Source organism: Salmo salar, chromosome ssa22, assembly GCF_905237065.1.
Source record: "Salmo salar chromosome ssa22, Ssal_v3.1, whole genome shotgun sequence".
NCBI lineage: Eukaryota > Metazoa > Chordata > Actinopteri > Salmoniformes > Salmonidae > Salmo > Salmo salar.
The window spans coordinates 10,013,351-10,040,088 of NC_059463.1; the positions used below are offsets into that span (position 1 = coordinate 10,013,351).

The window sequence follows — 26,738 nt, forward strand, 5'->3', positions numbered from 1 at the left end:
TACTATTGTTTGTACAGGCATTTGCTCCCAAGGATGAACCAGACTTGTGGAGGGCTACACATTTTTTATGAGGTCTTGGCTGATTTCTTTTGATTTTCCCATGATGTCAAGCAAAGAGGCACTGAGTTTGAAGGTAGGCCTTGAAATACATCCACAGGTACACCTCCAATTGACTCAAATTATGTCAATTAGCCTATCAGAAGCTTCTAAAGCCATGACATCATTTTCTGGAATTTTCCAAGCTGTTTAAAGGCACAGTCAACTTAGTGTATGTAAACTTCTGACCCACTGGAATTGTGATACAGTGAATTATAAATGAAATAATCTGTCTGTAAACAATTGTTGGAAAAATGACTTGTGTCATGCACAAAGTAGATGTCCTAACCGACTTGCCAAAACTACAGTTTGTTAACAAGAAATTTGTGGAGTGGTTGAAAAATGAGTTTTAATGACTCCAATCTAAGTGTATGTAAGCTTCCGACTTCAACTGTATATGACAAACCAATATGCGGGTGTAAAATAGATATATTGTGCTCATGACGTGTAAAAATATACATTCTAAATGTTTGACCAGACGATTGGTATGAGAGCAAATATAATATATTTTCATAGTAGTTACACTACACATAATACATAATAGTATTAATAATATTGCATATACACAATACTCCATATACACAGAATACTGCCAACTTATTAAGCCTTGAAGATATGGAATGTTATAATCATGTGCCATTTTAGGAAATACAACATTATAATAATGTGCTTGTGAGCAGCCTAGTTTCAGTATTAAACTCTGCAGTTTAAGATAAGCTCTCTTATTTTGTTCAGTATTTCCAGAACATCAGAGTAGGCTAAATCCAAATCTTGATTTAGAGATATGCTTATTTCCTAACTTAAATTCAAAAGCTGTATTATAAGTAGAGACATTTGATTGTCCCATGACATTACATGTTCTTCTTAGCAAATGTTTGAAAAGTACCCAGCAACTAACATACATGTTGGCCCATTACTCTGTATTACTGCTTATTCTTCTTATATTATATTATCAACAAACCCAAAATGTATAAATACAAATACATATATAGTGCTACAAGAAGAATGAAGCATAATGCATGTCAAAAATCCAATAAATACAGTTAACTTGACAGTGTTTTGGAGCGTGCCTCAGCATACACACGTGTGAGCGGAATTAAAGAACACAGCGCTAGTAGCACTCAGTAGCAGGCTAGGCTAACTAATGGAGGAAACCACCATGTCCAGCTCTTTAACATTCTCCTGGCTGCTGGTGAGACCACAGCTTCCTGACAGGTCAGGAAAGTGGCTGGCTCTGGTACCAGCGATGGATGGCGCTGGAGACTGGGCCAGGCCAGGCTTCTTAGAGGGGATGGGGGCGGGTTGCCCCTGTCTGCTCGGGGGATTGTTGGGGAGCGGACCCCCAGAGGCAGAGCAGCACCAGAGGCCCTGGGGATGACAGGGGAGGAGGGGGTCAGGGCCAGGTTACGGTAGTCAGTGCCGAAGGGAGAGCTGTTAGGTGGTGGAGGTTTGGCCCCCTGCTGGACTGTGAAGCGGGACAGGACGTGGGTGACGGTGCTGCGGGCCAGCTGCTTGGCCGGGCTGGGGACAGGGACAGGGACAGGGATGCACTCAGGGGACGGGGACAGGTCTCTAGGGGAGTGGGGCAGGCTGCCACCCCCTGTTCCATCCTGCTGTTGCTGCTCTGGATCAGTGTGGCCCTGGAACTTGTGGCGAGCAGCGTGGAAACGCTGGTTGATGCCTGCCTGGTAGGAGGACTGGTAGCTGGGGCTGGTGGCCAGGGCCAGCCGTTTGGCCAGCTGAGGAGAGGAGCAGGGGGAGGAAGTGAGGGAGGAGGACTCTGTGCTGCAGGGGGACAGGCTCTGGTTCAGGAAGGCAGGGGACAGCAGGACAGGGCTGCTGTTCTCACTCCGGTTGTCCAGGCCCAGTCTGTCTGGAAGGGCGTCCTCCCTGAGGCAGTGCCCGTTGACTTTAGGCTTTTCACCCCCCTCTGCCTGGCTGGAGTGTGGTGGTGGTCGTAGTAGTGGTGACCCTCCACTGGTGTCCACAGGACAGTCTCTCCTCTCATCCTGCTCCTCAGATCCCCTCTCTCCCTGCAGCTCTCTCCTCAGCGCCTCCACCTGCTCCTGCAGCAGGCAGCACTGGGCCTCCTCCCTCTTGAGCCGAGAGCGGAGCTGCTCCTTCTCCGTGTCGAACTCAGCCAGCCACTCCTCCACCCTGGCCTCCATCTGCAGGGCCCTCCTCCTCTCCTTCTGCAGCTCAGCCTTCAGGGCCAAGATCTCCCCCTGCTCCTTCTCCAGCCTACGGCTTGCCTCAGCCAGGCGGTGGTCCTCCTCCAGGGCCCGCTGGCTGGCCCACTTGCACTCTTTGGCCAGGGCAGAGGAGAGCTGCTTGTGCTGCACCCGCTCCTCCTCCAGCTGCTCCAGGACCTTCTTCTGTTCCTTCTCCAGACGACGCACCTGGCCCCGCTCAAACTCCAGCTACAGGCAGAATAGAGTACAATAGGTTAAATTGTAAAAACTAAATCCTATAGCAGTTATCACTCAGATATTGATGTTAACTCTACCTGTTGCAAGAGGCGTTCCCTCTCCTTTTCCAGGATGCAAGTGACATCATCGCCCTCGGCGGTGTCCTCTGCATGCCTTCTCCTCTCCTCCTCCAGATCTGCAATGACCTGACACATCCACAGGGGGGAGACAGAGACACAGAAATGATAAGATCCCAGGTCAGGATAATCTGCTAACTAAATACAACTTCCCGGGTGGAAAAGAACCCCTTCTGATTAGATATGCTTCGGGTGCAAGCTAGTTTAGTTCATCTTTAATCTAATCAAAAGTGGAGGGGTTGGCATCTAAGGCCCAGTCACAACATCTAAGGCCCAGCCCTACCTTCTTGTGCCTGCTCTCGGCTGCAGCTAGCTGGGCGAGCATCTTCTCCTGCATCCTCCTGCAGTGGGTGACCACCTGCTTGAGCACAACCAGGGGGCTAGAGCAGGCTGAAGCCTGGTGGACCCCAGGGCTCTGCCCCCCCAACGCCTCACTGTCCCTCTGCAGAGCCAGGAACGGGTCGCTCAGGTTGTACTTCCCATAGCGCTTCTCCACATATGTGTCTCTGCACTGGGCCTGAGGGAGGAGAGGAGACGAGGGTTGAGAAACACTGGGGTAGAGTACTGTATATGTGTCTAAACGGGCTATATTGTGTAGAATGGTTATTGTTGTTGTTCAATTGGCTCTTACTAACAATCACTTAAGTTTCTAGCTGAATAAACAGACTCTGTCCCTGAGATATTTTATAGTTTTGTAAGTATATAAGAAAGTCAAACATCATCGTCAGACAGTCACTAGTACTATGCAGCTACATGTACTATAAACAATACATGTACTATGCACAAGTGTAACCTGGTTTCCCAGCAACGTAAAAAAGCCATAATCTGTTTCTTTTTCAGTTTCTGCATGCTGCCCTTTCCCTTCCTTCAGGCCTGCTGCAATAATCTTCCTTCCACTGTCTGCTAAACAGGAAGTCAGCCACAGCGGCAAACATAACATGCCAAGAGAAACATCAACCATATTTTCTATGGGGGTGGGGATTCCTATCCCTACCAGGAAGATTGAGATAGGGAGAGAGCAGCAGAGAGAGAAAGAGAGGATGAGAGAGAGAGGAAGAAGCAACAGATGTTGTCTGTCTTCAGTCAGAGCGTTTGTAGGGTGGCTGCTCCTGCTGGGGTCTGGGCCAGGTCTGACTAGACCTTTACACTACCAGTGCAGGGGGAACAATGGTGACTTCAGCAACTTGCCTCTGAGCTGACTAGTGGTGGCTATTCAGTAGCCTGATGGTCTGAGAGTAGATACTATTGGCCAGACTGTCAGTTTTTGCCATGATGCTCCTTTACTGCCCGCGTCTGAGTGATGGAAGCGGAGAGAACAGACCGTGGCTCGGGTGGCCCCTGATGATTTTCTTGGCATTCCTGCAACACCTGGTGTTGTAGGTGTCCTGGAAGGCAGGCAGTGTGCGCCCAACGGTGCGTTCGGCTGAGCAGTCGGCTAAGCTAGTAGAGTCCGGTGTGTCTCTGCTAGGCAGGAACAAAACAAATGCCAATGTCATATATAATATCTATCCATCGGTAAAGATATCGGGATACAGAGGCTGTGAAGTCTTGATCATGCTGTTATTTGATCCGGTCCGTTGGGATATGAGAGAGCAGATCAAAAAGGATGGAAAATAAGGAGAGGCAGGAAAGCACAGGAGTCCTGCAAGACCTGAAACATTTCTCTGAAACACACAGTGGGCACAGTCTGGTGCATGACAGCTAGTCATTAGCCATTACCCAATACCCCGGTCCTGTATCTGACCTGTATGACCCAGGAGAGAGAGGGAACATTCCTTAGCCTCACACATCACAACACAACCGTCTAGCACAATGGTCCCCACACCAAGCCTGGTCCCAGATCTGTATGTACTGTAGCTTACTCCTCTCTCACTATGTTATAGCCTGGTCCCAGATCTGTTTGTGCTACAGCCAACTCCTCTGACAATTGTTGTCATCCATCCAGGCCGTGTACGTTTCCAGCTCTCACTCAACGCAGGCACGCACACACACACACACACACACACACACACACACACACACACACACACACACACACACACACACACACACACACACACACACACACACACACACACACACACACACACACACACACACACACACACACACAGGGAGGCTGTTTCGTGTTCCAGTGGTGTTTTCGAGAAGGGGGGAGTGTGAGGAGGAGGAGGAGGACTGCCATTAAACACATTCCTGATGTAGTTAATGTTTAACAGCCAGGTCAACCAAAGCTTATTCACTCATTCCTGCGCTAATGTGGCACTGATAACAGGCACAAAACGGTCCCAATTCTAAAATGTTGTACTTCCTATTTTCCCACACTAGTGTGCGCCAAATATGGGCATCGCTGGGCTCCAACTTTCTGCAGCATGCCACAGCATAAGAAGAAGCAGGTAAGATGAGCCATGGATGGATACTGGTTAACAGTGAGAATAGCTTCAGACATTATCATCAAACGTTGTATAAAGAGAACACAGGAATATCTGTCATATTAACCCAACTTGATTTCCCAGCAAAACATGCCATTATAAGAAATTAGTAAAAAAATAATAAAAAAATAAAAAAAGGGAATATAACAAACCTTTAGACACATTGGAAAAAGGAAATCCCCCTGTGACTGACAGTGTTCAACCACGTACTCTATAGTTCTCATGACATCCTGGGGTGATTCAGAATTAGTAAGAGACTCTGAGCGCCCTGACCAAAAGCAATTGTTCACATGATCCGTCGCTCCAAATACTGGGGAGTTCATATGCTAGCTGACACACGGTTCTTTGTTTTGTGGTCGAGAAATGAAAACATACACCTATTGAAACCCAAAAGAGGAAATGTTGTTATAGTCCTCTAAGCCTTTCTCCATTTGAGTAACTATGGGATCCATTGTTGTAATGCGGCCCACTTTTCTTTTACGTGAGCGCGAGAAGGGATTTCCATATGCCAGTGTATACTGTTTTGAGGTCATCTCAGAACCATTGCTGGCCACAAGAGACTACTGCTTAGGCAACCAAGGAATGAGTTAACAGATCAGGGGGATTTAGTGTCAGTGAAGACACACAGTCAGCCACACATCCTGACCGCTCCAGTTAAGGCCTTTGTTTATTTGTTCACTCCAAGTCTCCCTGCTCACAGTAATCTTCCACCCGCTCAGCACGGTGCATTAAATTGCCTTGCCTTAGATGGCCAGCGCCCAGGAGATGTGTAGATTGTGGTCTAGACACAACACATGAATGATCTAGGGGGACCTTGATTTCTGCAGTTTGTTCACCTGGATACAGTTTGTTGTATTACTCAGGTCACTTTGTGTTGTACTTGGTACTAATCAGCAGTCACGGCGATCAATATAAACTCAACATGACTTGTCGAACATGCAACTAAATCATAACACGTTAGGATGAGCCTGCAGCATTTTTGGCAGATTTTAATTATGCTGCTGCTGTTCTGTTTTTTGTTGTTGTCTGTAAACCACATTGTGTATATGAATGTGATCTTCCTGAGTCTACCTTAAAAAGGATGAATGGAATATGTGGGTTATCAAGCAGAGACAATTCTCAGACTGCAGACAGATAGGAGGGTAATCTTCCCACAGCCAGACAGTCTGACATCCCAGGTGCATGGACAGTATGAATTGGCATAAGTGGCTAGCACCGTGGCTGTACACTGTGGCTACTAAAGTATAGCTTTTTCCCCTGGTTGGCTAAAGGACATCCCATCAATTAAAGTCAGGTTAAATCATGGGAGGTCAAGTAATGGGTAGTCTGTCTCGTCTCCAGCTGTCTCGTGTGTACAGTACAGTACCACTAGAATCATGATAAGAGAGACTATTAGGTAATGGCTAACTCTGCTCTCAAACCCCTGTCCCAGTTTGTGGACCACTAACCTGGCTATCTTACATCCGCGACTCCTGTGAAGCATGAGCCGAAGGTGGTGGAGTGGAGAATTAGGAGTCCAACAGGATGTTGACGGTTCACCACAGTGAGAGGATTTTATTTACAATATTTACAGGTGCAGTATGACTTGGCCAGTAAAAAAATAAAAATACAAACTTGAAGATGACATAAACACTTGGATGAATCAAAGATATTCACAGCAATAAAAAAAAACTGTGCAGGCATTCAACTACACTACATGGTCAAAGGTATGTGGACACCTGCTCATTCCAAAATCATGCGCATTAAAATGAAGTTGGTCGCCCCCTTTGCTACTATAACAGCATCCACTCTATTGGGAAGGCTTTCCACTAGATATTGGAACATTGCTGCAGGGCACTGATGTTGGGCGATTAGGCCTGGCTCGCAGTTGGCATTTCAATTCATCCCAAAGGTCTTTGATAGGGTTGAGGTAAGGGCTTTGTGCAGGCCAGTCAAGTTCTTCCACACCGATCTCAACAAACCATTTCTGTATGGACCTCGCTTTGTGCATGAGGGCATTGTCATGCTGAAACAGGAAAGGGCCTTCCCCAAACTGTTGCCACAAAGTTGGAAGCACAGAATCGTCTAGAATGTCATTGTATGCTGTAGCGCTAAGATTTCCCTTTATTGGTACTCAGAGGCCTAGCCCGAACCATGAAAAACAGCCCCAGACCATTATTCCTCCTCCAACAAACTTTACAGATGGCACTATGCATTCAGGCAGGTAGCGTTCTCCTGGCATCCGCCAAACCCAACCGATGCTTGGCATTGTGCATGATCTTAGGCTTGTATGTGGCTGCTCGGCTATGGAAACCCATTTCATAAAGCTCCTGACGAACAGTTCTCATGTTGACGTTGCTTCCAGAGGTACTTTGGAACTCGGTAGTGAGTGTTGCAACCGAGGACAGACGAGTTTTATGCGTTACGCGCTTCAGCACTTGGCGGTCCCATTCTGTGAGCTTGTGTGGCCTACCACTTCGCGGCTGAGCCGTTGATGCTCCTAGATGTTTCCACTTCACAATAACTGCACTTGCAGTTGACCGGGGCAGCTCTTGCAGGGCAGAAATTTGACAAACTGACTTGTTGGAAAGGTGGCATCCTATGATGGTGCCACGTTGAGCTCTTCAGTACGGGCCATTCTACTGTCAATGTTTGTCTATGGAGATTACATGGCTGTCAGTAACGGGTGTGGCTGAAATTGCCGAATCCAGGGGTGTCCACATACTTTTGGCCACGTTGTGTATAATGCCTCTCATTGAACACAGGTATAGCTCCACTCTAGACACCTATTACCTGCCCAACCTGCTATCTCACCGGCAAAGGCCAATCTGAGCATGTAGGCCTACTCTTTCCAGGAACCGCCCTTCGCTAGTAATGTTACAACATGATAGCTCAAAATACATTTCTACAATAAATGCATAATTTACCACCATAGACATATCATCATCTCATAAACAACCGTTTTACATGAAGACACACCCATTAGCTTGTGTCATGGTGTCCTAAGTGGGTACAATGCAGGCCTGAAAATATTTATCAAACATTTTAAATGGGGGGGGGTACTTGTTTCTGAAAATACTGTCACTAAATGCATATCTATAATCCGTAACTTCTTGTCAATCCGTCTGGATTTTATAACGCATAGCCTACCACTGTCTACCACAGGCGAATTATACAGTGCCAATTTGGAGAAAAGTTTGGTTCAGACGGTTTCTATACAGATATCCACATATATACAATCTCGATGGATGGACAAGGAGTTACGGATTATATATATGCATTCAGTAACAGGATTTTCGGGAAACAACTAACCCCCTAAACATTTTTGCCCAATATTTTCCGGCCTACGGATTGTAGCACTCTAGGACACCATGCGTGGATGCGTGTCACGGGTGTCGTAGGGATTGGACCAAAACGCAGCGGGAACGTGTAAACTCATCTTCTTATTTTATTAAAGAAGGAAAACAAAAGAAACACGTATACAAAACCAACAAACGACACTAAACAGTCCCGTCAGGTGCACGAACACAAAACAGGAAACAACTACCCACAAATCCCATAAAAAAACACCCCTACTAAATAGGACCTTCAATTAGAGGCAACAAGGAACAGCTGCCTCCAATTGAAGGTCAAAACAATAAACTAGACATAGAAATAGACCAACTAGAAATAATATAGAAATAAACTAACATAGAACATAACCCAAACAACCCTGAAACACCCTAAACAAACACCCCCTGCCACGCCCTGATCTAACATTTCATGATAAAGGAAATCTGAGTTGTAATCAAATTAATACTTGAAATGGTATGTATATTCTTTGCATTAATAAGTGGTATATCCTTTTGATAAAGTATTTGTCAAATGAATAAGACTTTCATGTTTCATGTCTTAGTTGAATGGGTTTGAATTACTTTGAATTCAATTCTACTTCCTTCAATTAAAATACGGCTTCCTGTGGGGTGTTGCCAGTACAAATTCAATTCAAATTCATTGTTTAAATTGAATGAAATCCTGAAATTCCAAATTGACCCCAACCCTGGTAACAACTTCTCAGACATAATTATAAATCATAGTTTTATCTTTATGCTTCAGACCTCATATTATAGGTAATGGTGGCATCATTGAGGGGCCTTCGGGTCCTGGCTTGAAATTACACAAGGGGAAAGACGATGGATAGCTCTTACCCTGAGGGCCTCGATGACCAGGTCGCGAGCCTCCAGCTCTCCCTCCAGGACACTGAAGAGCATCAGCAGCTCTGGCTTGCTCAGGCTCTCCATGTTCATCTGGGCCTCCTGTGGGCAGGGGACAGGAGCTGGATCATTACAAGAGGCACAGTTCATTCTCTATTCTAATGTTCACTGTAAATACATTGTGCAGGAAGTTGTGTCCTTTACTCATTGTTATAATAGACCAACATAGAAGTTATGTGAATACATTTTTTGCTTTCTGTATTTATACATGATAATTGGATATGATTGGCCAATACTGTACTTAGTTTAAAGTATCCTTGAGTCCTGTGGTTCATTGTGGACCTATGATGTTAAGACATTTTTTACAGCACAAAATGTAGTACAAATCTGGCAAAGACTTGGATATCAGGCAACATTTTAATCCAATAGCTCCACTAATAAAACACTAGATGCATTTACCAGGCCCTACTGAGCCTGGACGATCATAAATACAAGCTAAAAGCTTTTGTAAACAGAGAAAATCCCTGGATTTTCCACTCACTCGCATGGTTCATTTGTCTTTGTGAGGAGCCTGTGAACATCATACATGTGAAGACAAATGCCTCTCACACACACAGGCCAACATATGGTGAGCAGATAAAAAAAAAACTGTCCCAATCTGCATCCACATTGTCACAAAGTTGTCGACAAAATATTAAGTAACTGACAATGAGCTGTTTGCCCTCATTCGTTCCCCTTTGTTCACATCAAGACTCAACAAGTTGTGCTTTGCGATCCTCTCTCCCTCCAACTTTTGGTTGGGCCTCTTGAGAGTTGGTGGTTTTGTTAAAAGGCAGGGTAGAGAATGTTTAAGATCTGCTGTGGTGTCTTTGTAGGCGCCATGTACTCTTTACTTAGTGCAGCTGCCCTGGGTCTGTTGACAACTCTGTGGTATCCACACCTCAAACATACAACCCACATTCTGACCAGCCAACACATGCAGGCCAGGCTTTGGAATCAGTGTAGTTCATACAGCATCCCACTAAGTGATGGGATCCTTAAAAGACTAGAAAACTTATGGTGTGCTCTATGGGATATTATTAGTAGGTTGGAAAGAGACTGTCATATGAGACAAAATAATCAAGAGGGTGCTCTGTTGAACTTGGATGAACCAACAGGGCCAGGAGGACTTCCTGACCAGGTGACCTGACCAGAAAAAAATCATAATAAACCTGTGAGCATTACACTCTATTATGATGTCCTTGTACCTCCCCCAATCAGCATCCCCATATCGGATTATTCATGGCTATAATAGAAAACCTGAGGAAAAAAATTGAAAATATAAGAAACCCTCACACTGCTTTTGCTATTATCACTGCTCTTTATTAAGCTTTTACGTATCGGCCTCAAGGCCTTCGTCAGAGCTCAAAAGCTCTGGATAGTTCCCCATCGACCCAGCACAGTCTGTTAGCCACGCTGCTCCAACCGCTAAGCTTTCTGCAGGCCTTCTCCAATACGAGCTCTGTGGTCGCCCAGTAGAAGTTGCCACATCATGAAGTCATCAGGAGGGGCCGCAGGAGCTCTGAGCGTTGCGTAATGAGATGGGAGCTTTTATTAGAGCTGCTACTGTACAGCATCATGGGGGCTAAGCTCTCCCCGCATCTGTCATACAAATAACAAGACACTTAAAACATCTGAACGGATGTCTAGACTATGGGATATGAATCAATTAAATTCATTTTTCTGAGCTCTGGGACAAAAGCAAAGGATACAGTAGCAGAAATAGAAACATAATAATATTATGAAGCTAAATATTTGCTTCCTCTCGTCTAAATCTATTATTCGACTAAAGTTATTCCACTAATACATTCCCAGATCCGAGAACACACTGTAGTGTGTAGCAGATCTATGATCTTTAGATGTGTCTTCTTCAATCTCCAGACCCTCATGGTTTGGTTTGTTGGCTGACCACATGGTTAGCATGCTAATTAAACTTCCCACTTCCTTCAGTCTGCTTTAATAGTCTCGCTAATTTCACAGCCGCTTGTATGATTGAATATTCGCTCACTAGTAATGTGTTATTCAAATAGAAAGCATGGGTAATGTTATTGAAAGAGATGGCACGCATGGGAAAATCCAAAATATTCCCACACTCGTTCATTTCCGCTTCCTAAAGAAATGCCTGCGTCTATAATCCTTTTATCCTTGTTTGTTTGAAGCCTAGTCAGCCATGTGCCCCTTATAATGGTACGTTACACAAACATTGCCTCATAACAAACTTCTAACTAAACCTGAGGCTCTCTCTCTCTCTCTCTGTGTGTGTCTCTTTCTCTGTCTATCTCTCCGTCTCGCTCTGTGTATCTCTCGGTCTCTGTCTCTCTCACTCTCTGTGTGTTCAAGCTTATGCAGGTGGCCAGATTTGTCATGCATTTGTCCGTTTTCTTAACTTGAACCCAGCTAGCACATATTGTTCTGAGAACCATATGTTTATTTGTGCTTGGTGAGAGCGTGGTTGTCCTATGGTTATTTTGCATACAACATTCTCACAACTTTCTGGAAATGTTTTTTTAAAGGAACCTGACAAAAAAACATAACTTTCTTGGTATTTCATTACTTTAACAGAGTGTTTCCTACAAGTTCAAACATGGCTACATTTCATTTCAATTTTGGAAATGTTCTATAAACATTCTCCAACTGGTTTGACATTGGGAATGTTCTCAAATAGTTCAGAGAAGGTTAAGAAACAACGTTCATCTGTGGGAATTTTTGTTCTTCAGCGTAACAATTCCTACAGGTTTCCTTGTGGTTCATGTTCTCAAGTTGTTCCGAGAACGGTAGCCCTTTACACTTGTACCCGTATACGGTTTGAAAATGACAGATTTGGGCACTAATAAGCGCTCTGGCTCTGCACTTCACAGCACTGTATGGGTTCTGAGCACCACACGTAACATGAAATTGCCCCCATCCCTCCTGGTAATTTGACAATTTCAGCACATTTTTGGTCGTCTGAGTGAGTGAAATCCTGTAAAATAAGATGACTTGTATTACGAAAGATAAGACGTTGAAGATTATAATAAATACCGCTTTGATGTCACACAAGCACACCAAACACCCATGAGTCTAAATGTGCAGTTCACATTTCCAAATCATAAATTCATGTCATATACAGTAGTGTCAACATTTATGATCACTATGTTTGATGTACAATTACAAGATCACATGGTGTCATACCCTGGGTTTTTCTGAACAGAATGAGCCTATGTTTGTTTATTTGTAAGACAATTCGCCACGGCACATGCACCTGAATGCCCTCATGACTTTCTATGCGCACCAAACTTACTATCTGTTTTAGAGGTCGACCGATTATGATTTTTCAGCGCCAATACCGATACCGATTATTGGAGGCCCAAAAAGCCCGATGCCGATTAATCGGCCGATTTTTTAAATGTATTTGTAATAATGACAATTACAACAATACTGAATGAACACTTATTTTAACTTAATATAATACATCAATAAAATCTATTTAGCCTCAAATAAATAATGAAACATGTTCAATTTGGTTTAAATAATGCAAAAACAAAGTGTTGGAGAAGAAAGTAAAAGTGCAATATGTGCCATGTAAGAAAGCTAACGTTTAAGTTCCTTGCTCAGAACATGAGAACATATGAAAGCCGGTGGTTCCTTTTAACATGAGTCTTCAATATTCCCAGGTAAGAAGTTTTAGGTTGTAGTTATTATAGGAATTATAGGACTATTTTTCTCTATACGATTTGTATTTCATATACCTTTGACTATTGGATGTTCTTATAGGCACTTTAGTATTTCCAGTGTAACAGTATAGCTACCGTCCCTCTCCTCGCTCCTACCTGGACTCGAACCAGGAACACATCGACAACAGCCACCCTCGAAGCAGCGTTACCCATGCAGAGCAAGGGAAACAACTACTCCAAGTCTCAGAGCGAGTGACGTTTGAAACGCTATTAGCGCGCACCCCGCTAACTAGCTAGCCATTTCACATCGGTTACACCAGCCTAATCTTGGGAGTTGATAGGCTTGAAGTCATAAACAGCGCAATGCTTGAAGCATTGCGAAGAGCTGCTGGCAAAACGCACGAAAGTGCTGTTTGAATGAATGCTTACGAGCCTGCTGGTGCCTACCACCGCTCAGTCAGACTGCTCTATCAAATCATAGACTTAATTATAATATAATAAACACACAGAAATACGAGCCTTAGGTCATTAATATGGTTGAATCCGGAAACTATCATCTCGAAAACCAAACGTTTTTTTTCTTTCAGTGAAATACGGAACCGTTCCGTATTTTATCTAATGGGTGGCATCCCTAAGTCTAAATATTCCTGTTACATTGCACAACCTTCAATGTTATGTCATAATTACGTAAAATTCTGGCAAATTAGTTCGCAACGAGCCAGGCGGCCCAAACTGTTGCATATACCCTGACTCTGCGTGCAATGAACGCAAGAGAAGTGACAATTTCACCTGGTTAATATTTCTTTTAGCTAAATATGCAGGTTTAAAAATATATACTTGTGTATTGATTTTAAGAAAGACATTGATGTTTATGGTTAGGTACACGTTGGAGCAATGACAGTCCTTTTTCGCGAACGCGCACCGCATCGATTATATGCAATGCAGGACAGGCTAGATAAACTAGTAATATCATCAATCATGTGTAGTTAACTAGTGATTATGATTGATTGATTGTTTTTTATAAGATAAGTTTAATGCTAGCTAGCAACTTACCTTGGCTTCTTACTGCATTCGCGTAACAGGCAGGCTCCTCGTGGAGTGCAATGTAAAGCAGGTGGTTAGAGCGTTGGACTAGTTAACCGTAAGGTTGCAAGATTGAATCCCCGAGCTGACAAGGTAAAAATCTGTTGTTCTGCCCCTAAACAAGGCTGTTAACCCACCGTTCCTAGGCCGTCATTGAAAATAAGAATGTGTTCTTAACTGACTTGCCTAGTTAAATAAAGGTGTAAAAATGTTGTTTTTTTTAAATCAAAAAAATCAAATAAAACATAAAAAATAATAATAATAAAAAATTCGGCAAATCGGTCTCCAAAAATACCGATTACCGATGGTTGTGAAAACTTGAAATCGGCCCCAATTAATCGGCCATTCCGATTAATCGGTCGACCTCTAATCTGTTTCTCTGAATTGCCTTGTGAAAGCCTAACACTGTAAGATTATATTTTATAACTTAGCTAGCCATGTTGGCAATAGAACAAGCTTTCAAATCAGGCCCACCTGACCCAGATTGTGATTTAAAATTGACCGTTTTTGGATTGCGTAAACAACAGTAATTGTGTGATGGCAGGGATGCAGGGTTGTGTTGCTCTAGTTTAGTTCCTCAACGGCACAGGTAGGAGAGCTCAAAAAAATACCTTATAGTTGAAGACACTTCTTTGAGTCATAAAAGTGCATTAAAATAGCTTTGGAGAGGTGTGCACTTTGGAGAGATGTGTGTCCACTTGGAGACACCAGTTAGTCCTCTCACTCAAACCCTTGTAATGTTTTGTCTTACGTTGCATCTACCCCAAATTTTCCAGGAATAGATTTATCATGCTTTTCATTTTCTTCTTTAAGAAACATTTCAATTTAGCCACAAGTGTAAAGGGTTAAAGGGAAACGTCCCATGATGGTATTGACTGTCCATTACTGCTTATCAGTGGTGAATTTAGATATGGGCGACATGGGCAGCCGCCCAGGGCAAAAAAAAAACATAATGGTGACATTTGCGCGATAGGTTTTCTATCGCTCATTTGCACGTCACGTCAATGATATCATGTCACCGTGTGGGACTGTGGGTCAATTAACCTTGTCGGAGTGTGCGCCCTGATTCAAGTTTGTGTGCTAGGCAGGTTACTGCCTGGGAAGGTCTCCCACTCAGAAGTACGAGATGGGGAGGGAGTAGGTTGACCTCAGGTCTCCCCACTGGAAGCCCGAGGTAGGGTGGCGGGGGTAGGTTGACCTCAGGTCTCCCCACTGGAAGCCCGAGGTAGGGAGAGCGGGGGAATCTATCAAATAGTGCACCTCTAACTTTGTACAGTACTAATGCAATTAGTAAAATCAGTCACACTACGAAATGCTACCAAATTAACCACAATTCATTCATAATACTGTGAATATATAGTTTCACAGACATATTGTTGCGTTTTTTTCTGGTTTGTGCGAAATCGTTAAGAATAATATAAAACCAGTCTGCACACCACCAAGGTGAATTGGTTTAGTCTTGACTCTTGGTTGACAGTGTTGGAGGATGGGTAATGTATTGACGCTCGAGTGCCAATTCAACACAAATGGACAAGAAAAGGTCTAAACCATCAGGTTTCCAGTTTAGGAAAAAAGAGGAGAGGAGAAACGCGCAAAAGATAAAGGTATGCAGCTATGTCATCTCTTTATGATTATAATATTATGCATGTAATGAAATAGGCTAGTATAACACTTATGTTTGTTAGCCTATGTTGCTTGCTATGCTATTACACATAGGGCGACAATATTCCGTTTTCTGTCCAACTAGCTTACATAACATTGGATATAATTTCACAGTTTCATCATGATAATGTGTGTAGCCTGCAGCAAAACGATTAGAACCTAACTAGCTGCCACACCCTGATCTGTTTCACCTGTCCTCGTGCTTGTCTCCAACCCCTCCAGGTGTCCATACTGCTTGCCCTGACCTCGAGCCTGCCTGCCACTCTGTACCTCCTGGACTCTGACCTTGTTATGATCTTGTGCCTGTCCAAGACCATTCTCTTGCCTGCCCCTTGGATACGAATACATATCAGAGACTCAAACCATCTGCCTCCTGTGTCTGCATCTGGGTCTTGCCCTTATACTAGCACATTATTGATTTGGTTAACTTTCATTGAGGTGACATCATAAAGGTTTTCTGTGATTGTATTGACTAAGTCCTGAGCTCAGTAAGGGGAATTTCCAATGCTGTAGGCTAACTTAAAATACATCTATATTATGCTGATATTTTGTATATTTTGTGATATATTGAGTCTTTTGGGGTGTCTTATGCCTACAATTAGCCAAGGAGGTTGTATGGTTCATTTGGTTCCTATTCTGAAAGTTTGATAAATTGTGCATAATGACATTTAATTGTGCAACAAATGTATTTAGGGTGTCAGACTCATATACTGTATTTCAATGCAAATTCAGGGGGACTTCTGAAATATTTTGGGAGCACCCTTTGGTACTGGCCAGGATGAGGAGCCATCCACCTCCTCAGCCACACAGGCCTCTTCAGAAATTATCTCAGAGCCCGAGGATGCGGAGCCATCTACCTCCTCAGCCACACAGGCCTCTACAGAAATTCTCGAAGCCTCAGGATGCGGGGCCATCCACCTCCTCAGCCACACTGGTGTCTTCACAAATGTTGTCTGAGCCTGAGGATGAAGACCCATTTGCTTCCACTTCACCCCAGCAGGATTCTTCAGGTGTGTTTATGGGCACACGCACCTGTGTGTGTGTGGGTACACACACCTGTGTTTGTGTGCATCCCTGCATAACATAAACAAAATAAATCATTTCCCTTTTGCAAAGTTTTAAGTTTCAGTTCTGACTGACAGAATTCGGACACAACAAGTTTGCAGAGGACTAAGTGAGGTACCACCTAACTTTGGTTTCCCAAGGAATGAGAGTGATGGAAGAAGTTGCCACCACCAGTATTTCAGGAAGACCTTGGTGAGTGGTGAACAAATCCCTAGAAGTTGGTTGGCGTATTCTGAAAGAAACAACAGCCTCTTCTGCTTCTGCTGCAAACTCTTTTCTAAGAAGAAAATTAATTTAGCAAACTCAGGACTGACAGACTGCAAGTTCTTTGCTGACTTTACACGACAGCAGTCCAGAACACCAAAACTGCATGAAAACATGGAAAGAACTGACAATGAGGATAAAAAAGGGGAAACAATTGATTAAGCATGAGATGGCACTTATGGAGGCTGAAAGGATAAGATGGAGAGAGGTGTTGACACGTCTGACTGCTATTGTGCAGTCTCTGGCAATTAGAAATCTGGCACTAAGGGGCCACACAGAAACACTGCACTCTCCATCACATTAACATTTTCTCAAAGGGGTTGAACTGATGGCACAATTTGATCCAGTCATGAAAGAGCACCTTAACCGTGTCCAACATTCTAGATTGCACCTCAGATGTCAATCACACTGAACAGTTGTCAGTTGTGATTAGAATTGTGTCACTGAAGGAGGAGCTCCACATAAAGGAACATTTTATTGGGGGGTTTTGGAGGCAGAGGAGTCCACGGGCCAACATTTGGCATCCCTGATTCTCAAAAGATTAGAGGAGCTAAAAATTCCTTTTGAGGACTGCAGAGGACAGTCTTATGATAATGGGGCCAACATGAGTGGCAAAAACAAATGTGTCCAAGTCAGACTTCTGGAAATAAATCCAAGAGCTCTATTTGTGCCATGTGGGGCTCACACATTGAACCTGGTTGTGGCTGATGCAGCTAAAAGTTCTGTCGATGCCATAGGCTACTTTGGCATCTTACACAAACTGTACACCTTGTTCTCAGCCTCCACACAGCAATGGGCCATCCTGAAAAAACATGTGGACATCACTTTGAAGATGTGAACTGAGACAAGGTGCTAGAGTAAAGATAAGTGTCGAGCCACTGAGGTATCAGGCAGCAGCGGTGAGAGAGGCACTGATTGAGGTGAGGGATCAAACCAAAGACCCTGTGATAAAGATTGAGGCGAGTCCTTGTCAGAGGAGATGGGATCATAACGCTTCAGCATCTGGTGTGGTATGACATCTTGAGTCAGATCCAACATGTGAGCAAGCTGATGCAGTCTCCCAGTATGCATGTGGATGTTGCAGTCAGTCTTCTCAGAAAGACAGAGAGAAGACTCAGCAACTATAGGGCAACATGCTTTATGACTGCACAAACGCCAACCAAGGATATTTGCGAGGGTATGAATGTAGAGGCCGTTCTACAACAAAAAATGCTGAGGTCCACAAAGCGGCACTTTCATACAACTCATTTGATGAGCCTTTCAGTGATGCCCTGAAGAAGCTGGAGGTGACATTTTTCAATGTCGTTCTTGATTCTGCAACCTCAGCCCTTCAGGAAAGATTTTCCACATTGGAAAATGTGGGAGAGAAGTTTGGAGTGCTGTCAAACTGACGCAACAGCGTCAAACCTCCAGCCAAAATGCAAAAGAGAAATGCGCAAATACCCAGGGGGGAAATAACCAGCCTGGCGCGTCGCACTGAACATGTAACAAAACAATTCCACACAAGGACATGGGTGGAACAGAGGAATATATATATACACAATGTGATTAGAGAATGTAAACCTGGTGTGCAGGGAACAAGACAAAACAAATGGAACAATGAAAAATGGAGCGGTGATGGCTAGAAGGCCGGTGACGTTGACCGCCGAACGCCGCCCGAACAAGGAGAGGAGCCGACTTCGGTGGAAGTCGTGGCAATGTGTGAAGGGGGGGCCCAGGGAGCCATACAAGCTAGAACCGCCACTGCTGCTTATCAGATATTAACCATCATTTATTCAAAAATGTTTACTTTAACAAAATATTTCAGTTGTTGAGTATATTACATTTGTTTTATTTGATTACTTTATTATTTCATTCCAAGTCATCATCTCATCTCTATAGAGGTGCTCCCTATGCAGTCTGCCAAAATCACTATTTTGTAGTTCTTCAAAGTAAATAAGGCATACTTTTATGACTGCTGAATACCAACTATAAATCACTTTGATCATGTATTTTCAAGTAGAGATACTTTGCGAAGCAACAGCTGCTCTCTCACAATCGCTGCTCTCCCCTCACAATCCGCATTCCTGTTTCTTCCATAGCAGGCATAAAAGAAATACAGACCAGACAAATAAAGGTGCGTAATGGATTATAGTCATTGTACATTTTACATTTTAGTCATTTAGCAGATGCTCTTATCCAGAGCGACTTACAGTAGTGAATGCATACATTTCATACATGTTTTTTTCCGTACATGTTAATTACTACATTTTATGCGCTAAATTATGTGGACTATTGGCCTGTTGGAAACTACAACTCCCTACAACATTGCACAGTTCAAGCTTGATCTGATTTATCTTTAAAGAAACTGTGAAATGTGCACATTGACCTCACATAAAAAAAACGAAATGGAATTCTAATAATTCAACCAACGTATGTAATTTAGTTGTTTAAAAAATGAAAAATTACCAAAATGTTGGTTAATTGCTCAGCACTACTAGCTAGCAACAGCTAATTAGCTAAATGTCCACAAATGTTTCATGTGTGTTTCGACCTGCCCCGAAATTGATAGAGTGATTCACAGTTGATTTTGGTATTTAACCCGCGTGTCATGATCGCGTCTGGTGGGGATAGACAAAATCAACATGCGCATAATGGAGCACTCGCGTGGCTGGCCAAGTCAGCATGTAAGAATGATATTTAAAAACATACATTCTGTTAAGAAAACTTTACATACAAAACACAAGAAAACTTTAGTGATGTTCAGAGACGGTTCTAAGAATGTTATTTAAAAACGGATATATTAGTTCTCAGCATCAACAAAACACTCTCAATCTTGCTAAGTGTTCAGGTGTGTTGGCCACGCCCACTAATTATTCCATGCAAAACAATTATTCACATTTATCTCTATCATCAGAGTTATACAGCAACTAACTGCATGCTTTTCATGATCAGTAAACATCATTTTTTCATGTAATTTCAGATACGTAGGGTAGCCTCACGATATCTCTCAATATTGGCCACCATCAATTGGATATTTGCGTGATATAAAATAAAACTGAACTATACCTGACAAGTATGGGTACATTTGCCGTGGTACTGTTAGCTGATAATGTTTACTTTGCAAGCTACCAGTAGAAACGTTGTACATTTGGCTAAACATATAACGGTAAGTAGACCTAATGTACTTTTTTCTCCAACCAATGTAGGCCTACCTAGAGAAGCTCGCTAACATGATCCCCTTTTCAACATTGTTTTTAAGAGTGTTTAATTACAATTGCTGCTGACAGACATGATATAGGCTACATTGATTGATAGACCACGTCGAATTGGCTAGCTAGCTAATAACAGATCACGTCAATATGGCTAGTTAACAAGCGAACATCCAGGGGATAAACTAGATGACAATATCCAAATATTGTTTGATTTGCTTGCCATCTACAGTGGTAATGACAGTAGTCTGACTGACAAAAGCCTAATCTCTGATGAAGCAAGCTAAACTTTGTTGTTTGCTTAGCTAGCTAAATGCCAAATGGATTGGTACCTTCATGTATCTGAAATTACATGGTCATTGATGTTTAATGATCATGAAAAGCATGCAGTTACCTGCTGTATAATTCTGATGGTAGAGATGAATGTGCGCAATTGTTTTGCATGGACTAATCAGGCTGCAGGTAAATCAGAAATTTGTAGTTCTGACTATGCCCAATCGGTGATGATATTAAAAGCAAATAGTTATAAAATGTATTTAACAATCCCTTGAAAAAGGCACGTAGTTGTCAATGGTTTTAGCGGAGCTGGGGGTCTCCTTGCCTCCCCAGCAGTCAAATCAAACGTATTGTGACATTTTATTGAAAACGACCTATTGGCCACAACTGATCTTAATAAAACCTCCCAGGAAAACTTTCAAGGATCCAGAGTAAAATATTCTCAGAACCTCACTGCAACCTACAAATAAACGTGCCCAGAACCGGAAAAATGTTCACTTCTGTTCTCAGAACGTTTAAAAAACATTCAGTTTTACCGGTCAGGAAAAGCATGGCTTCTTTCCTACAAACAATTTGAAACCAAAAACATACGTTTCGACAACTTCCAAGGAACAAAATGTGATAGCTGGGGAAGATGGTGCCGGAGAAGAGAGGCAGACGAAATTACGTGTCCCCAACCACTTGTGTTTTTTTGTTTATTTCTTAGCGTTTTTTGTAACTTATTTTGTACATAATTTTTCCGCTACCGTCTCTTATGACCAAAAATAACTTCTGGACATCAGGACTGCAATTACTCACCACGGACTGGCAGAATCCTTTTTTCTTTTAACAAGTCTGACGAGCCCGACGCGAACGATATACTGCTTTCTCGGGAACAGGCCCAGATATCTGTGATTTGCGTTAAGAGGAGGTGGAGAAAAAGGGGCCAAAGTGCTGGATGCCTTCTGAGAATTCGTAGGAGATCGAATAAACCCACACTTCCTTTAATTCTGCTAGCAAACGTACAATCTTTGGAGAATAAAATAGATGACCTACGCGCAAGATTAAACTACCAATGGGACATTCAAAACTGCAATATCTTATGCTTCACGGAATCATGGCTGAACGACGACACTTTCAATATACATCTGGCTGATTATATGCTGTACCGGCAGGATAGAACAGTGGCGTCTGGTAAGACAAGGAGAAGTGGACTATGTATTTTTGTAAATAACAACTGGTGCACGATATCTAAGGAAGTATCAAGCTATTCCTCGCCTGAGGTAGATTATCTCATATTAAGCTGTAGACCACACTATCTACAGTTGAAGTCGGAAGTTTACATACACTTAGTCATTAAAACTCGTTTTTCAACCACTCCACAAATGTCTTGTTAACAAACTATAGTTTTGGCTAGCTGGTTAGGACATCTACTTTGTGCATGACACAAGTAATTTTTCCAACAATTGTTTACAGACAGATTATTTCACTTATAATTCACTGTATCACAATTCCAGTGGGTCAGAAGTTTACATACACTAAGTTAACTGTGCCTTTAAACAGCTTGGAAAATTCCAGAAATTGATGTCATGGCTTTAGAAGCTTCTGATAGGCTAACTGACATAATTTGAGTCAATTGGAGGTGTACCTGTGGATGTATTTCAAGGCCTACCTTCAAACTCAGTGCCTCTTTGCTTGACATCATGGGAAAATCAAAAGAAACCAGCCAGACCTCAGAAAAGAATTGTAAACGCCTGAAGGTACCACGTTCATCTGTACAAACAATGGTACGCAAGTATAAACACCATGGGACCACGCAGCCATCATACCGCTCAGGAAGGAGACGCGTTCTGTCTCCTAGAGATGAACGTACTTTGGTGTGAAAAGTGCAAATCAATCCCAGAACAACAGCAAAGGACCTTGTGAAGATGCTGGAGGAAACAGGTACAAAAGTATCTATATCCACAGTAAAACGAGTCCTACATCGACATAACCTGAAAGGCCACTCAGCAAGGAAGAAGCCACTGCTCCAAAACCGCCATAAAAAAGCCAGACTGCGGTTTGCAATTGCACATGGGGACAAAGATCGTACTTTTTGGAGAAATGTCCTCTGGTCTGATGAAACAAAAATAGAACTGTTTGGCCATAATGACCATCATTATGTTTGGAGGAAAAAGGGGGAGGCTTGCAAGCCAAAGAACACCATCCCAACCACGAAGCACGGGGGTGGCAGCATCATGTTGTGGGGGTGCTTTGCTGCAGGAGGGACAGGTGCACTTCACAAAATAGATGGTATCATGAAGAATGAAAAACATGTGAATATATTGAAGCAACATCTCAAGACATCAGTCAGGAAGTTAAAGCTTGGTCGCAAATGGGTTTTGCAAACGGACAATGACCCCAAGCATACTTCCAAAGTTGTGGCAAAATGGCTTAAGGACAACAAAGTCAAGGTATTGGAGTGGCCATCACAAAGCCCTGACCTCAATCCCATAGAACATTTGTGGGCAGAACTGAAAAAGCGTGTGCGAGCAAGGAGGCCTACAAACCTGACTCAGTTACACCAGCTCTGTCAGGAGGAATGGGCCAAAATTCACCCAACTTATTGTGGGAAGCTTGTGGAAGGCTACCCAAAACGTTTGACCCAAGTTAAACAATTTAGAGGCAATGCTACCAAATAATAATTGAGTGTATGTAAACTTCTGACCCACTGGGAATGTGATGAAAGAAATAAAAGCTGAAATAAATCACTCTCTACTATTATTCTGACATTTCACATTCTTAAAATAAAGTGGTGATCCTAACTGAACCAAGACAGGGAATTTTTACTTGGATGAAATGGCAGGAATTGTAAAAAACTGAGTTTAAATGTATTTGGCTAAGGTGTATGTAAACTTCAGACCTCAACTGTACCTAGAGTTTTCATCTGTATTTTTCGGAGCTGTTTACATACCACCACAGTCAGAGGCTGGCACTAAGACGACCTTGAATGAGCTGTATTCTGCCATAAGCAAACAAGAAAACGCTCACCTAGAGGCAGCTCTCCTAGCAGCCGGGGATTTAATGCAGGGAAACTTAAATCCGTTTTACCAAATTTCTATCAGCATGTTAAATGTGCAACCAGAGCAAAAAAAAACTCTGGACCGCCTTTACTCCACATACAGAGACGCATACAAAGTCTCCCTCGCCCTCCATTTGGCAAATCTGACCATAATTCTATCCTCCTGATTCCTGCTTACAAGCAAAAATTAAAGCAGGAAGCACCAGTGACTAGATCAATAAAAAGTGGTCAGAAGAAGCAGAAGCTAAGCTACAGGACTGTTTTGCTATCACAGACTGCAATATGTTCCGGGATTCCTCCGATGGCATTGAGGAGTACACCACATCCGTCATTGGCTTCATCAATAAGTGCATCGATGACGTCGTCCCCACAGTGGCCGTGCGTACATACCCCAACCAGAAGCCATGGATTACAGGCAACATCCTCACTGAGCTAAAGGCGAGAGCTGCTGCTGTCAAGGAGCAGGACTCTAACCCGGAAGCTTATTAGAAATCCCGCTATGCCCTCTGAAGAACCCTGAAACAGGCAATGTGTCAATATAGGACTAAGATTGAAACGTACTACACCGTTTCTGATGCTCGTCGGATGTGGCAAGGCTTGCAAACCATTACAGACTACAAAGGGAAGCACAGCCAAAAGCTGCCTAGTGACACAAGCCTACCAGACGAGCTAAACTACTTCTATGCTCGCTTCAGGGCAAATGGCACTGAAACATGCATGAGAGCATCAGCTGTTCCGGAAGACTTTGTGATCACGCTCTCCGCAGCCGATGTGAGTAAGACCTTTAAACAGGTCAGCATTCACAAGGCCGCAGGGCCAGACGGATTACCAGGACGTGTACTGCGAGCATGCGCTGACCAACTGGCAAGTGTCTTCACTGACACCAACAGATCCACAGATGATGCAATCTCTATTGCACTCCACACTGCCCTTTCCCACCTGGACAAAAGGAACACCTATGTGAGAATGCTATTCAATTGACTACAGCTCAGCGTTCAACACCATAGTACCCTCAAAGCTCATCAATAAGCTAAGGACCCTGGGACTAAACACCTGCCTCTGCAACTGGATCCTGGACATCCTGACGGCTGCCCCCAGGTGGTAAGGGTAGGTAACAACACATCCGCCACACACGACTCCAACACCATCATTAAGTTTGCCAATGACACAACAGTGGTAGGCCTGCTACTCTCTATTGTTATCATCTATGCATAGTCACTTTAATAAGTCTTTCCACATGTACATATTACTTCAACTAACCGGTGCCCCTGCACATTGACTCTGTACCGGTACCCCCGTATATAGTCTCGCTATTGTTATTTTACTGTTGCTCTTTAATATTACTTGTTTCTTTTACTTCTTATTCTTATCCATATTTTTTTTAACTTTAACTTTAAGAAGGTGGGGAAAAAAACAAGGAAAATATGCATTCTTCCTTAAGAAACAATTTTCCACCACAATGCTAGAGTGGTTAAATACTAATCCCAGATGTTGCGTATCGCGTTCAGCCAATCAGGTTGCAGCTGTCTGTTGTTTACCCCTGGCTGAACGCGGGGCGCAACATCAGGAAGTAGCATTCCTTGGCATTAGCCACTCTATCATGTTGGTGGAAAATGGTGTGTTCATAAAGAAATTACGTGTATTTTGCCCGTTTTTTCCACCTTATCACCATTAAATAAAGTTAAGGAGGAAATCGAAGCCTTTGCAGCTTGAATTGATAATGTTTTAGATACAAACGGCCCATGAGGGATATGAGTGTATTACCGGCTGCATACAATTCGTTTGGACGGTAAAATGAACTCAATATCGCCACCTGCCAGCCCTTGGGCTAAGCAGGTCACAACAGACAACTCTTTGTGTCAAGAGACTGGATCAGATCAAAGTAATAACTGACATTCCTTTTCAAAGTTAGCAGCATACTGTAGCTACCTAAATGTGTGTTCTCATCCATGTCTGTGTGCAATAATTAGAATTTCAGTATCATGTCAGTGCTATTCCAAACAAAAAAAAATCCCTTTTCTAAAGCCATTCTAATTAACTGACGTCCTCCTGGTTAATTTCCATGAAGTCTGATGTAATGTCTGACCTCACATTAACAGCTTTAGGAAATACTAGCTAACCGTCTCAATGATAAATCAAAACTAGTGGCTAAACTACTCGTGTAGTCTTGTCTATTTGTTGCAACAATGTTACAATGTAAAATACTATTGTGTGAGGTTATATTTTTCTGACAGAGGTGGAAAATATAACACTAGACAATAAATAGACAGTTTATAACGTTTGTCAGTCACATGATATAGTCCGGTTTCACATCACTAAATTAAGGACAGACTTTCATTATAAGCATGTCTACCAAATCAGGATAAATAAAACAGAGAAACATGCACAACACTTAAATAATATATATTTCTATAGTATTAGCCAATCTCTATCTGGACATTGAAGATCCTACAAAACACCTCTAAGTTTACTTGAGTTAATGAGCAACAATGTTTCATGTATGTTTCACTTCTCTAGATTTTCTTGTATAGAAACTACTGCGGATAATCCATAGATTTAAGAATAAAGAATTGTATTACGACTGCTGTGTGTGATTCGAGTGTCTGGCTATTCATAATTATATCAAAGTTTATCCTCGACAATTAACATACCTTCATATGTCTTTTCAATGCCTTTGTAAACTCCAACATCAACTTTACCAATTGTTAAAGATTGTCTTGGCTTGCGTCTTCAGTTTCCGATACGGAAGAAATTAGTTCAAATGTGACAAGTCCATCAGCCTATAGGCAAGTCCGAATTCAGAGTTTTGACCTATAAGATTAGTCTACCTCAGACGCAGGAGGCTGTGAAAGGAGGCTGTTGCATGGGTTAGGATGGATTTCTTTGTTAAGAATTTTTCCCCTAAGTCTTTGCCTCTTTCAAAGATCTGGATTTGTTCATTTCTTATACGTTACGTTATTTTGCCTTATCTCTTACAAACTGTGCTTACTTGAAATGTTCACGTAAAAATGTTGTTCTATGCTCAAGGTGGTTTAGTTTTAAAGGAGACGTTTTCAGGTCGCATTGCCAGCTCATAAGATATGAGGAGCACACGTAAAAGATCTTTATGGTATGTTGTGATTTCTATCAGCAAAAAAATCTGCCGCGATCATGGACCATTTACGTTTCCAGAGTAGCCACGCTACTGTATCTGTAACGTTTACTCACTTCAAATAGGCTA

General features: G+C 42.7%; 1 protein-coding gene across 1 annotated transcript; it reads right to left on the reverse strand.

The window, feature by feature from the left end:
* Positions 1-582: 582 nt before the first annotated feature.
* Positions 583-26,521, reverse strand: LOC106582741 (CTTNBP2 N-terminal-like protein). The gene is given in 6 exon segments (XM_014166122.2): positions 583-1,388; positions 1,391-2,516; positions 2,603-2,710; positions 2,925-3,158; positions 9,240-9,347; positions 26,170-26,521. Coding segments are annotated over 6 exon segments (1,770 nt in total). The 5' UTR covers positions 26,209-26,521; the 3' UTR covers positions 583-1,233.
* Between the last annotated feature and the right edge of the window lie 217 nt (positions 26,522-26,738).